Here is a 12,958-nt window from a genome sequence, read left to right as displayed (position 1 = left end):
TCCTTCCCATGAGCTGGCAGCAGTTTAAGATTGATGGTCTGTGCAAGTGAAGACAGTTACTGGATCTGAAGGATTGGCTCCCACAGCATAACAGACATGGACCCAGTGCAGCTTCTGCTGGTGAGCAATGCTTCACCACATGCATTGCAATTCTTGTGTCTGCGAAAGAGTGGCTGAAGGAGAACTAGCAAATTTAATGTATTGGATCTTCAGGGCGTTTTTGACAAGTGTGAGCATCTCATACAAAGTATCCTTTGACTGACAGATACCTCTATGGATCAGAATACTTTGACATAGTGAAAGGTGAGGGGATTAAATAGTAAGTTTTCAGCAAAGATAAGGGGACAACCACAAACAAATGTAGGGCAGAGGCTCTTCTCTTTATGCATGGAGAGACTGCTTAACAGCAGTCGCATGTGACAGAAGGGCTCGTTCCTTGTTACTTGGCATGGTGAAGACAAGATTATAAACCAGATGAGAGCCAGGAGTGAAACTCAACTGCTCTAGCAAATACACAGCACTGTAGTTCGGCTGCAGCAGGATTATGCTGTGCACACTGCTGGTGGGACAGCCAAGGCTGTTGTCTGGGTCTGAGGAGGACGCTGCAACACTGAGCTGGGAATAGCCATGGTGCCAGCTCTGTGGCTGGGCTGTGGGAGGTAGGGACCTGGAATCCCTCTGCCTAATCTGTGCTCATCAGCAGTCTGAGGGAAGAGAAGGATACCTTAGGAGATGGCAGATTTTGTAGTTGCTTGTAGTAGATTGTGAACGTTAAATCCAGAGAAAGATTATAAAGTTTCTAGAGGGAAGTCATAATGATAGATGAAGATTATGTCATGGGAAATTCCTTAAAGCTAAATGCAAGTCAGTGCAAATTGGAAGGAGCCCCTCACACTCTGTGCTGTCATTCAGTTTTGAATTAGCTGTAACCACTCGAGGCAAATCTTGGATGTGAGAGACAGATCAGCAGGCTCCCCGGGAGGCTCCTGCTCTGCAATTTCTCTGCATCTATGTAAGGTGGAGGAGGCAGAGAAATTGTGCAGAAGAAAAATACTGAGAGAGGTATTTAAAGTCTTAGTTTAGTTTATTCTGGGCTGTTGGCTCCGAGGCGGGCTTCCTCATCATGTAGTCCTGAATGAACGTGGGGTTCCAAACACACATGCACAATGGTCTAAATAATAAGTATATGTACTTTGTTGTTTCTATGTGTTTCTAAACATCTAGATAATTGCCTAATCTTCATTTTTAAAATGAGAGCCTGTGAATATTGTGTGTTACAGGGAACAGACAGAGCAATCAACTGATGGTTTTACTGAATGTACAAGTTAAACTGAATTTGGAGCTTCAGTTAACCATTACAAAAGTGGCAGAAAGCAAAGCTATTACTTTGGTATACAGATGCATCATATAAGAAATCCGTCTTTCTGTTATGTTATGGAAGTCATCTCACTGCATATTAAGAAATGCAGTTCTTATGAAATAAATGTAATACGTACATCATAGCATTAGGAAAAAATTCTAAGGAATTCTGAGGATCTAGTTATCACTTTAAAGTAGTTTGTTTTTTTTTTAACAGGCTCTATGTAGTTGTAATTATTACAGTAGCACAGAAATTCTGCCATCCAGAGTCAATATACAACCTGATTATATTCAGATATACTCTATATCCCTTTTTTTTTTCCCCTCAACAGTGGTCAACCCATTCCCAGAGTGGAGTACACAGCTGAAGAAATTAAAACATGGGGGGTGGTGTTCAGGGAACTCAGCAAACTCTATCCCACCCATGCTTGTCGTGAATATTTAAAGAATTTTCCTCTGCTGACTAAGTATTGTGGATATAGAGAGGATAATGTGCCTCAGCTGGAAGATGTCTCTGTTTTTCTTAAAGGTAAGATTCATGTTTGATTTATCAGTAGGTAATGCTTCTTGAAACACTCCTTTCTGTTAGAATGTAATGCAAAGCATATTGAATAGAAAGGCTCCCAGTGCTATCAGCCAGCTGTGGTTTATCCTTTTCATGGAAGAGGATATGAAGCTGAGATGAGTTAAATAAATAATCACATGCTGCATTGGTGTTGTCCTACACAGGGAGAAAAGTCCTTGTGTATGGTGAAAAAGAGCTGAGTTAGCTCTGCTGTCCTGATAATGGAGCATGGGTGTCCTGGTAACCACAGTGTGTGTTCCCACTTATCTAAGCATTTAAGGAAAAAGGAAAATATGAGGCTCTCCAGACCGCTTAAAACCTCATGAGGCTCACACTGATGTATGGAGAAAATCAATGGGGTTCCATGGATGATCTACAACTTCTGTGGTATTTTTAAATGATCAGGATATCACTTATTTAAGTTTGGAAATACTCTGCTTTCTCATCTGTGATGGAAATGTATCCCATGTGGAAGGAGAAGCGAGGGATGAGAAGAACCTGTTGGTTTTTAACTCCAGAGCTGCCAAAGCGTTCAATTAAGATTTTCTCTTCTCCCAGGGCTTCTTTCAGACACACATCCTTATGCCTTAATCTTCTTACTCAGGTGCTCAGGAATTAAAATACTGTACAGACATGTGTTTAGAAAACAATGTTATGGGCTGTTAAGTGTTATGTAGAGGAAAAAACAAAAAAGGCTAAGTGTGTTTTCCCAAGGGTAGATTTTTAACTGAAAGAAATACAAAATTGATAATGAGCGGCTTACTTTCCTCAGTCCCTGCTTCATCCTTAACTCTTGTTTGTCAGTAATTGCATTTACTGATAAGTGACTCATTGATCTTTTGATTTTGATGTGTCGTGGGATTCTCATAGACTGCACTATGATTCCCTAAGGAATTAGGCTCTTTTTCCTTAACTAGAAACACAAAAATTAGCATATTTTTCACAAATATGTTTTTAGACTGAATAGAATGCACTAATATCTGTTGAAGAAATGCTTGGAACAATATCTTGTAAACACTTGCAAGGAATTAAGAATGAGTTTGGGGGAGAAATGTCCTCTTCAAAGTTATTCAATCTGAAATAATTCTCCACTGGGACTAATCTGTCAACTGAACACTTTGTTAAACATTTAAATGAGGACTTTAGATTTGAAATTCAGGATTTTACTATCACAAATCAGTATTTATCTGTAAAAAAATAAGAGCACGTTTGGTTTAATCCTATTTTGTTCTGTTTGTTTTCAATACATTTTGCAGAAGTCATCCTCTGTTTTGGATGACTTTTTCCTGCTTTGCTGCGAGATGTAAAAATCAGATGCTTTGTGATTTGAGAACATCCCTTATGGCACTTTACCTTCCTTTCTATACAAAGTTATTTAAACAAACTTTGAAGTACCTCGAGGTGTTTTCATTAAAAATACGCTAGCAATGCAAAATAATTCTTGTTCTTAATAGATGAAGATTATGTGTGGTGACCTTCAGCCATGACTCTCCATGCCATGTTTCTGGTAATTAACTGCAGACCTGTTACTTGTCCTTAGAAATTGATATAGTAATTTATAATATGGTGTTTTATTATCTCCTTCACTTCAGAAAGGTCTGGCTTCACAGTGAGACCGGTTGCTGGATATCTCTCTCCTCGAGACTTTTTAGCTGGCTTAGCATACAGAGTTTTTCACTGTACTCAGTATGTACGACATGGCTCGGATCCTCTCTACACCCCAGAACCGTAAGTTGCTTCATTTGCTTTAGTGGTGAAAAAATGTGCTTGTAGGATTCGTAAAAGACCCAAGTGAACTAGGCAAGGTTGAAAAGAAAAACCGTGTCACAAATGTAGCTACCCTGTTAGTGATAAAGCCCTTCATGCTGAAGAATCTGAATTTGATTAGGAGTTTTCTCATGGACTTTTTACAAAGGTCTTAAATAGCTGTTTTATTTATCTAGTGGATCAAAAAATCTACCTGTATTATTTTGTAGTGGAAGATGGAGCTTTCAAATATGTATTTTGAAAAAGTGACTACAGTTCGACTTTTTCTGGTGGACAGCTAAAGAAAGAAGCTTGAAAGGGAAGCCCTGAATCTCTTGAAAAAATTTGCTTTTGGAATTATAGTTTGGTTGTCTTGTATCTCCATTTATCTTTTTGGGGCCGGACTCTGCAGCTGAGCTTTGTTCTGTGCCTAGGAAACAGCCAAAGCAAATCATGAGGCACAGTTCTTTCACCCAGAGAGGGTGTTATGTATGAAGTTTGTTACAGAGAAAATTATTAGGAAGAAGATGAACATCAATTATGACTCTCATGGAACAACACTGCAGCTTTTTTGGAACAGAATATTATGTGTTGAGATGAAATATTCTAGCTGTTGATCTCTTGATGAAAATGTGGAAGGAAAAAAAGATTGAAGTGATTTTGATTGTTGTGTTACATGTGTTGTGCTCTGTGCAGTACTAACATGCCAGCTAGTATGGAGGCAGTTTCACCAAAAGCATCAGCTAATCTTGCAAACCACAGGAATGGTATTTATGTAGTGAATCACTTACCCGAAAGCTACCATGAAATTGCAGCATTGATTATTCAGCTCATGCTACTTTCTGTAAAATTTGGCAGAAATAAAGGGTTCATATGTATGTATTCAGCTTCACTCATGTGAACATTTGGACCCATGCCTAACTTTGATTTCCTGAATAGAGTGCTGAAACCATGGAATAGTATTTTTTTTTATGTAAAAGGATTAATGGAACTGCATAGTAAGCTGCATCTAAAAATGCTCTAACATTATTCTGGACAGAGTCAGCAGGTGGTGCTGTACCACGCATATCCACTCATCTTTTCAGTGTGTGAACAGAGCAGAGTATCTGCTGAGGTACCGTGAGGCTAGTTTTGTGTGCATGTTTGTGTTGGATAAAAGGTGCTGGTCTCTGAATTAAGGCACTCACTTCTGTAATCTCTGTACTTAGGACTTTAATTTTTGAAAGTTTTAAGGTAATTGCTACAATGTAAAACCCAGAAACAGTGCCTTGTATGTATGGTGCTGGACCTCCTCTGGTCTGCCTGAGAACATCTGTAGGTATTTCAAAAAAATAAATTACACTTAGGAAATACTAGGCATTGCACCAAATATTTTCCTTAGTGTTTGCAACACCTGCCAATATTCAGCAATACTCAGATTTTTAGTAACCTCATGTATAATTAGGAGTGGGCTTTCATCTATTGATAGGGGATTTAGGTATATAACTCTAAGTGGAACATCATCCAGGAAACAAGCAAGTGTGCCTGTATTCTTGCTAATGTTCTCACGTTCATTGATTTGTATATTTGTAACCTGTATGGTTTTCAGGATACTGCTTACTCTCAGAATTACTCTGTATCATACTAAAACCTTAGTAATTACACCTACTTTCTGTAACCTTTCTGGTTATGGCATCTGGAAAGTCACTGTCTGGTAATACTTATTAAAATAGAATTAATAATTTTGTTCCCTGTTTGGGCTGAGCTTAAAAATTCAGGTTTTGGTCTTAACAGCTCTGAATATGACTAATAGAGGAAGGAAGTTGTCACACCCTAATTATGTTGCTTTCTTTCTGCAGACCTGCTTGTTCTGAAACTATTTAAAATGTTGCACTGACTGGGAGGAACTCTGTAGGAAAATTTTGAAAATCCTTTTCATATTTTGTGTGATTTCTTTTCATAAAATGGAGCACATAGTAATTGTTATTGGAAATGTAGAGTAAAATTCTGGCTTTGTTGAAATCAATGGCAAAACTAAACTGACTTGAGGAAGGACAGCTCTTCATCTTCTGCTGCAGCTGCAATGCCCTGAGATGTACTAGTTGATATATGGGACCATAATGAGGTTTGTGGCAGGTCCATGGCTTGGTGAATGTTGCATTTCAATGATATAAACCTGCTAAAAAGACTCCTTTTGACTTCAGTGGGCTTTCCATCAGATTTAACACCCAGGATATAGAGCTAGATACAAATTAGAGAGTTCATTTGGTTTGATCTGTATCACTACTATATGCATTTTAAAACATTTCGTCCTCAGTTTCATTATGTTCCTACTACGTTCACAGAGTTATATGGATTTCCTCTGCTCTGCTAATTTACTTCAAGAAAAATCTTTTGCTGTGAAAAGTGCAATACAAAAATCTTATTTTCTCTGAGCGATGTGTGGGAATAAATTAAAGGAACTTAATTATTTTCTGAATGAAACAAAACAAAAGAATCAAGCTTTGGTAGTTAAGCAGAGAATTATGTTGTTTAGGCTATCTATAAAGGACCAGACTGGCAGGGAAATCTAGCAGACTCCAGTGACAATCTCAAATGCTGGTTCATGTTTCTTCCTGGAAGATGTGGGCTTTTGTGGTGTTTTTCTGTTACTGTTTAGTTTTTTGGTTTTTTTTTCCCCGTGCTCTTTGGTTTCAAGCTTCCTTTTTTTTATAACTACTCAGTTAAAACAATAGTTTTAATGGAAAAATCTACAAACTGAAGGCAGAAGAGAAGTATTTTCTGCCTCTGCATTTTCCTCCTCTTGCCAGCAGAAAGACAAGTTTATAGGGCCAGGCTAGCCTTTGTCTGTTCTCTTTTTGTGTGAGGGTGGAAGTGACATAAAGAGCCAATACCCCAGTGCAGAACTAGGAAAAACACATCTTTGCTCACTTGTTTCTGGGAGCTGCAACTTCTGCACAGGAAAATAGAGATGTAGATAGTCACTCAGGTACCACAGGCATTGCAGAATCCTTCCTGGAGCCAAGAACTTGAAGCCAGTCCCGCTTATTTTTCTTTGTTCTCCTTATTTGAACTACTAGTATGAAGTTACCTTAAATAGATCTGGTGAAGTGTTCGGCAGTCTGTGTTGATTTCTTCAGTGTGGATGGGAAGTGGAATTACAAGCTCTGGACTTCCAGGGAGTGCGTTTGTGGTCCCTTTCTGCACTGAAGGTAATGGCTAGAGAAATCAGACTCCTCCAGTGAATTGTTTGGCATTGGTAATTCTCTCAGTGTATCCATCATACAGCAAACTCCATTTTTCTGCAGTTCTTTGTGTTATTAGTGAGCTAAACCTTGCAGGAGATGACAAGAAATTGTTGTGACTGAAACTAAATTAGTAAAAAAGGGTCATTACCCTTTGATTATCCGCCCAAGTGATGCAAACCATCTCCTGAACAAAGAGATACCATGCAGAGCAAGCCAATGTTTCAAGTCTGAACTCTAATGAGGAAAGGAATACTATCTAAGCTACAGGTCTTGTGGTAGGAAACTTTGATCATCTTTCACATCTCAGAGCACCACCAAACGAAAGAGTATGGAGGCAAGGAAAGAAAAGTCTTCTTGTCAGCTGTTTTGAAGAAAAACAGAGAAAGCAGGAATCTCTTGTGTTCTAGAAGGGCATGCTGTGATGTAGAAAAAGGGAGAAAAGATCTTACTTTCAGAAAGAAACACAAACTTTGCCAGAGAATGAGGGAGGAAAACAAAAAAGCAAACAATTTTCTTTAGCTAAGTAACTAAGTGATACTGTTCCTGGCCAGCTGTACTTATCATACATGTTCCTTAGCTGTTGAATAGAGAGATAAGAACACCAGTAAAGGTAAGCATACAATCACAGAAGATCCTGATTTGGAGGGCACTGATAAGGATCATCGAAAGCAACTCCTGGCTGCACACAGGATCACTCAAAAATCAAATCCTTATGTCAGTAGTGTTGTCCAAATGCTTCTTGCACTTTGTTGCCTTGATGCTGTGACCACTGCCTTGGGCTGCCTGTTCCATGGCCGGACTACCCTCTAGTGAAGATCATTTTCCTAATCCCCAGCCTGACCCTCCCCTGGCAAAGCTCCATGCTGTTCCCTCTGTTCCTGGTACTGTTACCAGAGAGCAGAGCTCAGCGCTACCCTTCTGCTCCCCTCAAGAGGAGCTGTAGGCCACCACGGGTCCTCCCTTCAGCCTCCTCTTTTTCAGGCAGTACACTCAGTTGGTATTACTGCAACTGAATCTCTAGTCAGTGTCTATGGAACGTGTGCTCATGTGTCATGAGCGTTTGCTTATGTCCCCCGCATCTTTTGGAAATACTTATGCCTGGGAAAGAAGAGAAGTGAGATTTGGTAATTATTCTGGATGATCGAATGAATTACTTAAATGTGAACTCAGTTCCAACTTGTCGTGCGCAGCTTCAGAGCTGTATGCATCTCACCAGAAAGTGCAAATGTAACATGAGCAAATGTTGGTAAGCAATGAGTGAGACCATCTGAGCGGAGAAGATGGCCTGCAATACCCGAACTGCATTTCTGATAGGCTGTTGCTGAGGCAAACTAGGAATGCCAGAAGTGCTATGGTAATGCTCGTTTGCACACATTCAGAAGGTAGTGTCTATCTAGGCACAGATGGCACAGAATTTATGGTAAGGAATAGCGAATAAGAATCGGAAACTCTAAATTATATATAGCATTGTTTTTATGATTTATCTGAAGTGTCAGGTTCTGTGTCTTTTAGAACAAAAATAGTTTATAAAAGACAAATAGGATGATTTTTGGATAGAAAGCAAATATCTTGATGTTTTCTCCCTGCCTTTAAAACATTTGTTTACAGCTTAAAAGAAAAAAAAAACAAGAGAAATGTCTTTGAAGAGACAAAAGCAAAGGAAATGTCAGATCTGATTTTTTAAAGTGAACTTTACTACCAAGTCCATTATTTTCTGTGAACAAATGCACCAAAAACTTTCAGAATTGTTTGAGAGCTTTTGTAGATGATACATGTGCACTTTTGTGTGTTTGGTTAGCAGTTTTTTGTAGACTTATATTTGCACTTTGTTGTGACTAATAATGCACTTACAGGTGTAGACAGTAGTTCTTTTTGAAACAAGACGGGTTATCTGCTTTTTTCTGAAACCTGCCTGGTAAAAACTGGACTTCATAATGAAAGTAACCACTGATTACAATAGGAAGTCAGGGCAAATGTGTAGTTAGACGCACCAGATAACTTTGTAATTATTGTGCTAAATTTCTACAGGTAAGCTGCGAAACGTTTGGTTGTGGAGCTGTACCGGGATGTGGAAAGGGGAATGGAGAAGAGGAAGAGTTTGTGTTGGGTTTTGAACTTGATTCATGCGGATAGAATTGCTGTAAACTGTATCGTAAGACAAGCAATTTGCTCTTCATGGAACTAAGCCTGAAAGACAGCAGTGATTGTGCCTTCCAGTTAGTCTGTAAACGATGGGGAAATCATGGAAAAAGTGGTGCTAATCCATTTAATAGAAATAAACTCATGTCTTTATGTAGAACTGTGCACAGGGAAGAACCATAATGTAAAAAATATGTTTTGTGATAAGACATTTTGAGTAGAGGTCTGACCAAAATGGTTTATGTTAAATTGATTATGGAATTACGATAGCATTTATTCCTGTAATGGCTCTCTTCTCATTCCCATGTCCTCTAGGGATACATGCCATGAACTTCTGGGACATGTGCCTCTACTTGCTGATCCTAAGTTTGCCCAGTTTTCACAAGAGATAGGACTCGCTTCATTGGGAGCATCTGATGAAGATGTTCAGAAATTAGCCACCGTGAGTTAAATTGTTCTGTAGCATGCTCTCTCTTACCTGTCATCCTTTTTGATTAATGAAGTGACATGTATTGTTTTTACCAGAGCTGGTTCGAATTATGAGTGACTGTGCTGTGACAATCACAGAGCTTTAGGTCTTTTCCCATTGTTTTTATTAGGAGCAAAGCTAAACACGCTAATGCTTGGGTAATCCAGTTTCAACAATCCAGTTTCAAGGGTTCACTGAAATGGATTTTGTTTGCTTTAAGGTACTGAAAACAAGTAAGTAAGGTAATTTTGGGGGGAAAAAAAATAGAAGAAAATATTTTGGTGCACACTCTCAGCTCTGCTTTGTTAGTTCCTCCACAGGTGGCCACTTTGGCTCTTAGCATTGCTGTTCCTGCATTCACTTATCAGTCTTGCAGATGCTCACTGCATTGTAGTGTGTGATGGATTTTAAAATGATTTTACATCCTTACTACTGTTCCTGTTGGAGAATATGTAGTTACTAAGCCAAGATTAAGCAGCAGTAGATCTAGACTGTGGTCAACTGCCTCAGCCAGTGGCTGTGAGCTGAATTTTGTATTTCATCAATTTAACTGGACACTATTACAAGCAGATTCAATAAAAGTTCTATTAAACTATCATAGTTTTGATACACTGTCTTAGCAGTGTTTTAGAGTCTGCTGAAAAAGGAGTTTGTACCTGTTTTTTTTCTTTTTTTTTTTTTTTCCTCCTGTAGCCTTCCAGAAGAGGCCAGCAAATTTATATAATCAGACAGCTCCACTCTCTGCTTAGACAGGCTTGATGTTTTGCTCCTGGCCTCTTCCCCTCACACATTTCAGGATATGTTCTTTGCTTTTATAATGGCTACCTGCTGAGAAGAAACTGTTGTTTGTAGGGAGGACTCAAGAAAGCTGTGTGTTTGCAAATTTGCTAGGAATGGACTTGGTAGGAAGCAGAGCTACCTTGTCATGACCTGCATCCTCAAGAAGAACTAGCTAACTGGCTATTTCTGTGGGTATTCTGAGGAAAATAGTATGTCCAAGTCTTTCACCCCATAATAACCTTAGATGACGTGGACGTGGACCTGTTGCAGCGTACAAGGTTGAGACTAATCTGTTTGGGAGAGATATTAATATAAAATGACCTCTGAATATTATATAAATGCTTTTACTCTTCCCCCTCACAGAAATTCAGTTATGACTATGTCATCTGAACAATGAACTGCTCCCGAATCACAAAGCCAAAAATAAAAGAAGACAGTTGAATCACTTTTCCTTATCATACTGAGAATTTGATATCTGAGTCAAAGTTGATTTCTCCTCCCATGCTGGAAATAGCTCTTTCAGGTGGAAGAGACATTTAGAAAAGAGCCTTATGGTAACCCAGGTGTTGTTATTTTTTTGTGGATGCACAATGAAGAGCTATTCTCCCCTGAGGCAGGTGCTTGACAAATACAGAGATGTAACTTGCCCTAAAATTTGCAATGTAAACAAAGTCAGTTTGAGAGCAAGTAGAAAGAACATCTCTCAGTGGAGAGGGTGAGGAGGCCAAGAAATGCATTCAGTTGGGCACCAAATGTCACTTGATGTGCTATTAACTGACTTTTGCAATATTCTGTTCCATTTCCAACCTAGATTAAAAAAAAAACAACAAAACACAACACAGAATCAACAAAAACCAGATGCAGCAAGCTGAAAAATGCCAGCCAAGAGTCTTAATGCAGAAAAGCAATGCAGGTTCCAGCTAGGCAACTTCAAAGTAAATACAGAAACAAATGAAAGGAGAGAGAACATGCATATTAATGAGCTTGAAGCAATATGCCCAAAGCTAGCTTGCCATTATCATGACCTGTTTCAAAAGATAGTGACATTAACAGCTGAGCCCTTACAGGGAGGACAATGGCTCTGGAAGAGAAGAAAATGCCTCTTAGGAATTCAGACTAGAAAGGGAAGAATTATTACAGGTGATTTCCTAATCTTCCACTCCATTCTGCTCTCAAAAGCCACTGTGTATCTGCCTTGATAGATCTGCTCTTTGTGTATGATCAGTCTTAAGCTACAAAGGAAATGTGTGGGTGGCTTTGTCTCTGTAGATCTGACATGGTTCATGGAGAGCAAGCAGGAGTCTTGTCCCTGGGCAGGCCAGGATAATTTGGTACATGGCAATCAGTCACCTCTGTGCAGTGCCTCTGAGGGCAGGGATTAAATGGGGGAGCATTGCAGAAGTGCTGGTCAGCTGGAGGGAGGACGCCTGTAGGGGAAGAGGGCTGAAAATAGAGGGATTGGAGAGTACCCCATCCCCTTGCTGAAGTCTGTTGGTCAGATTGGAGCAAGAGGGGTGGAATGGCTGCTGCTCCTTTTCAAACTTAAGCTCTCTTGCCTTGAAAAATGGAGTAGTGAAAGATCCTAAAGACTGCATATGCGGTAGTTTTTAAGAGATGCTGTTCCACTTACAGTGTTTTAGGGGAGTAAAAAAAAAAAACAACAAACAAGTGACTGAGAGACAGATTACTGAAACAAGGCAAAATATTTCCACAATTCGCTTTTTTTCACTTGTCCTGTGGTACAATGCAGTTACGAGCTGAGGAAATGTAGTATTGACTTTGTATGTCTGGGTGCTAATTACAATCATCATAACTAATGTCTTGTGCTACTCTGTGTGACGTTCTAAAAAATGGTTTTGAGTTGATTTTTCAAGTGTGCCTGGTCTTTCTGTTTATTTTAGTACTGTGTGAAAACAGTCTGTCTTTTCTACTTAGCTCTCAAACTAAGCTGAGGGGTGGAATTGACATGAGATGTTCCAATTAATTTATATAATATATAATTTATAACACATTTAATAGCACATAACATAAGGTTTTGTCAGGAAAATTGTACAAAAAATATACCTCAGTTTATATTCTGATATAACCTTGTAATTTGTGGACTTGGGAGCTGGAGAGCAGCTGTCTTTGTGAAGCTGCAAGTTGATAAGCAGGATTCTTTCTTTTTTACTGATGGCAGGAATGACTCCCACTCCTGTTGGGTTCTTCCAGCACAGCTCAAGCTGCCTTCTGCAAGGGAGCAAGGGGAGGATGTGTATGTACAATTCAATCACCACCAGTCAGTTTGCTCCACTCAGAACAGAATCAGTTAGCACAGTGTCTGTGGTTTGTATGCACTTTATCACCAAATCTTTCCATCCAAGAATTTGACAATTAGGGATTAATTAGTCCCAGCAAGTTTTTTTCCAAAAATTTCTTGATGGAAGGTGCACTTAAACCTTTAGTTCTGCAGAACTGAAAAAAGATTGGCACCTTTTCATTTTTCTTGACAACGTTTTTCCTGGTATTTTAATAGCATGAGGCTGTTGTTTTGTCTGCCTTTATGCAAAAAAAAATAATAAAAAAAAAAAAGCCACCAACCCCACAATAGTGAATTGAATCATAATCTGACGGAACTGTGAGAAATTGTGTGATGAGGTCTTGAAAATGTGTTTCAGGCTTATTATAAATCTA

At 39.1% G+C, this 12,958-nt stretch overlaps 1 protein-coding gene across 1 annotated transcript in view; it reads left to right on the top strand.

Annotated features, from left to right (window-relative positions):
• The window catches only part of TPH2 (tryptophan hydroxylase 2), a 53,992-nt gene that overhangs the window by 14,175 nt on the left and 26,859 nt on the right, over positions 1-12,958 (top strand). The window contains exons 6-8 of the mRNA XM_052668951.1: positions 1,692-1,888; positions 3,517-3,652; positions 9,352-9,478. Of these exons, the coding sequence (XP_052524911.1) occupies positions 1,692-1,888; positions 3,517-3,652; positions 9,352-9,478 (460 nt within the window). The remainder of the gene's footprint in view (positions 1-1,691; positions 1,889-3,516; positions 3,653-9,351; positions 9,479-12,958) is intronic.

Source organism: Tympanuchus pallidicinctus, unplaced genomic scaffold, assembly GCF_026119805.1.
Source record: "Tympanuchus pallidicinctus isolate F22 unplaced genomic scaffold, pur_lepc_1.0 scaffold8, whole genome shotgun sequence".
In the NCBI taxonomy this organism is placed as follows: Eukaryota; Metazoa; Chordata; class Aves; order Galliformes; family Phasianidae; genus Tympanuchus; species Tympanuchus pallidicinctus.
Note: the sequence above shows the minus strand (reverse complement) of the source record. Positions and strands in the feature narration are given on the sequence as shown.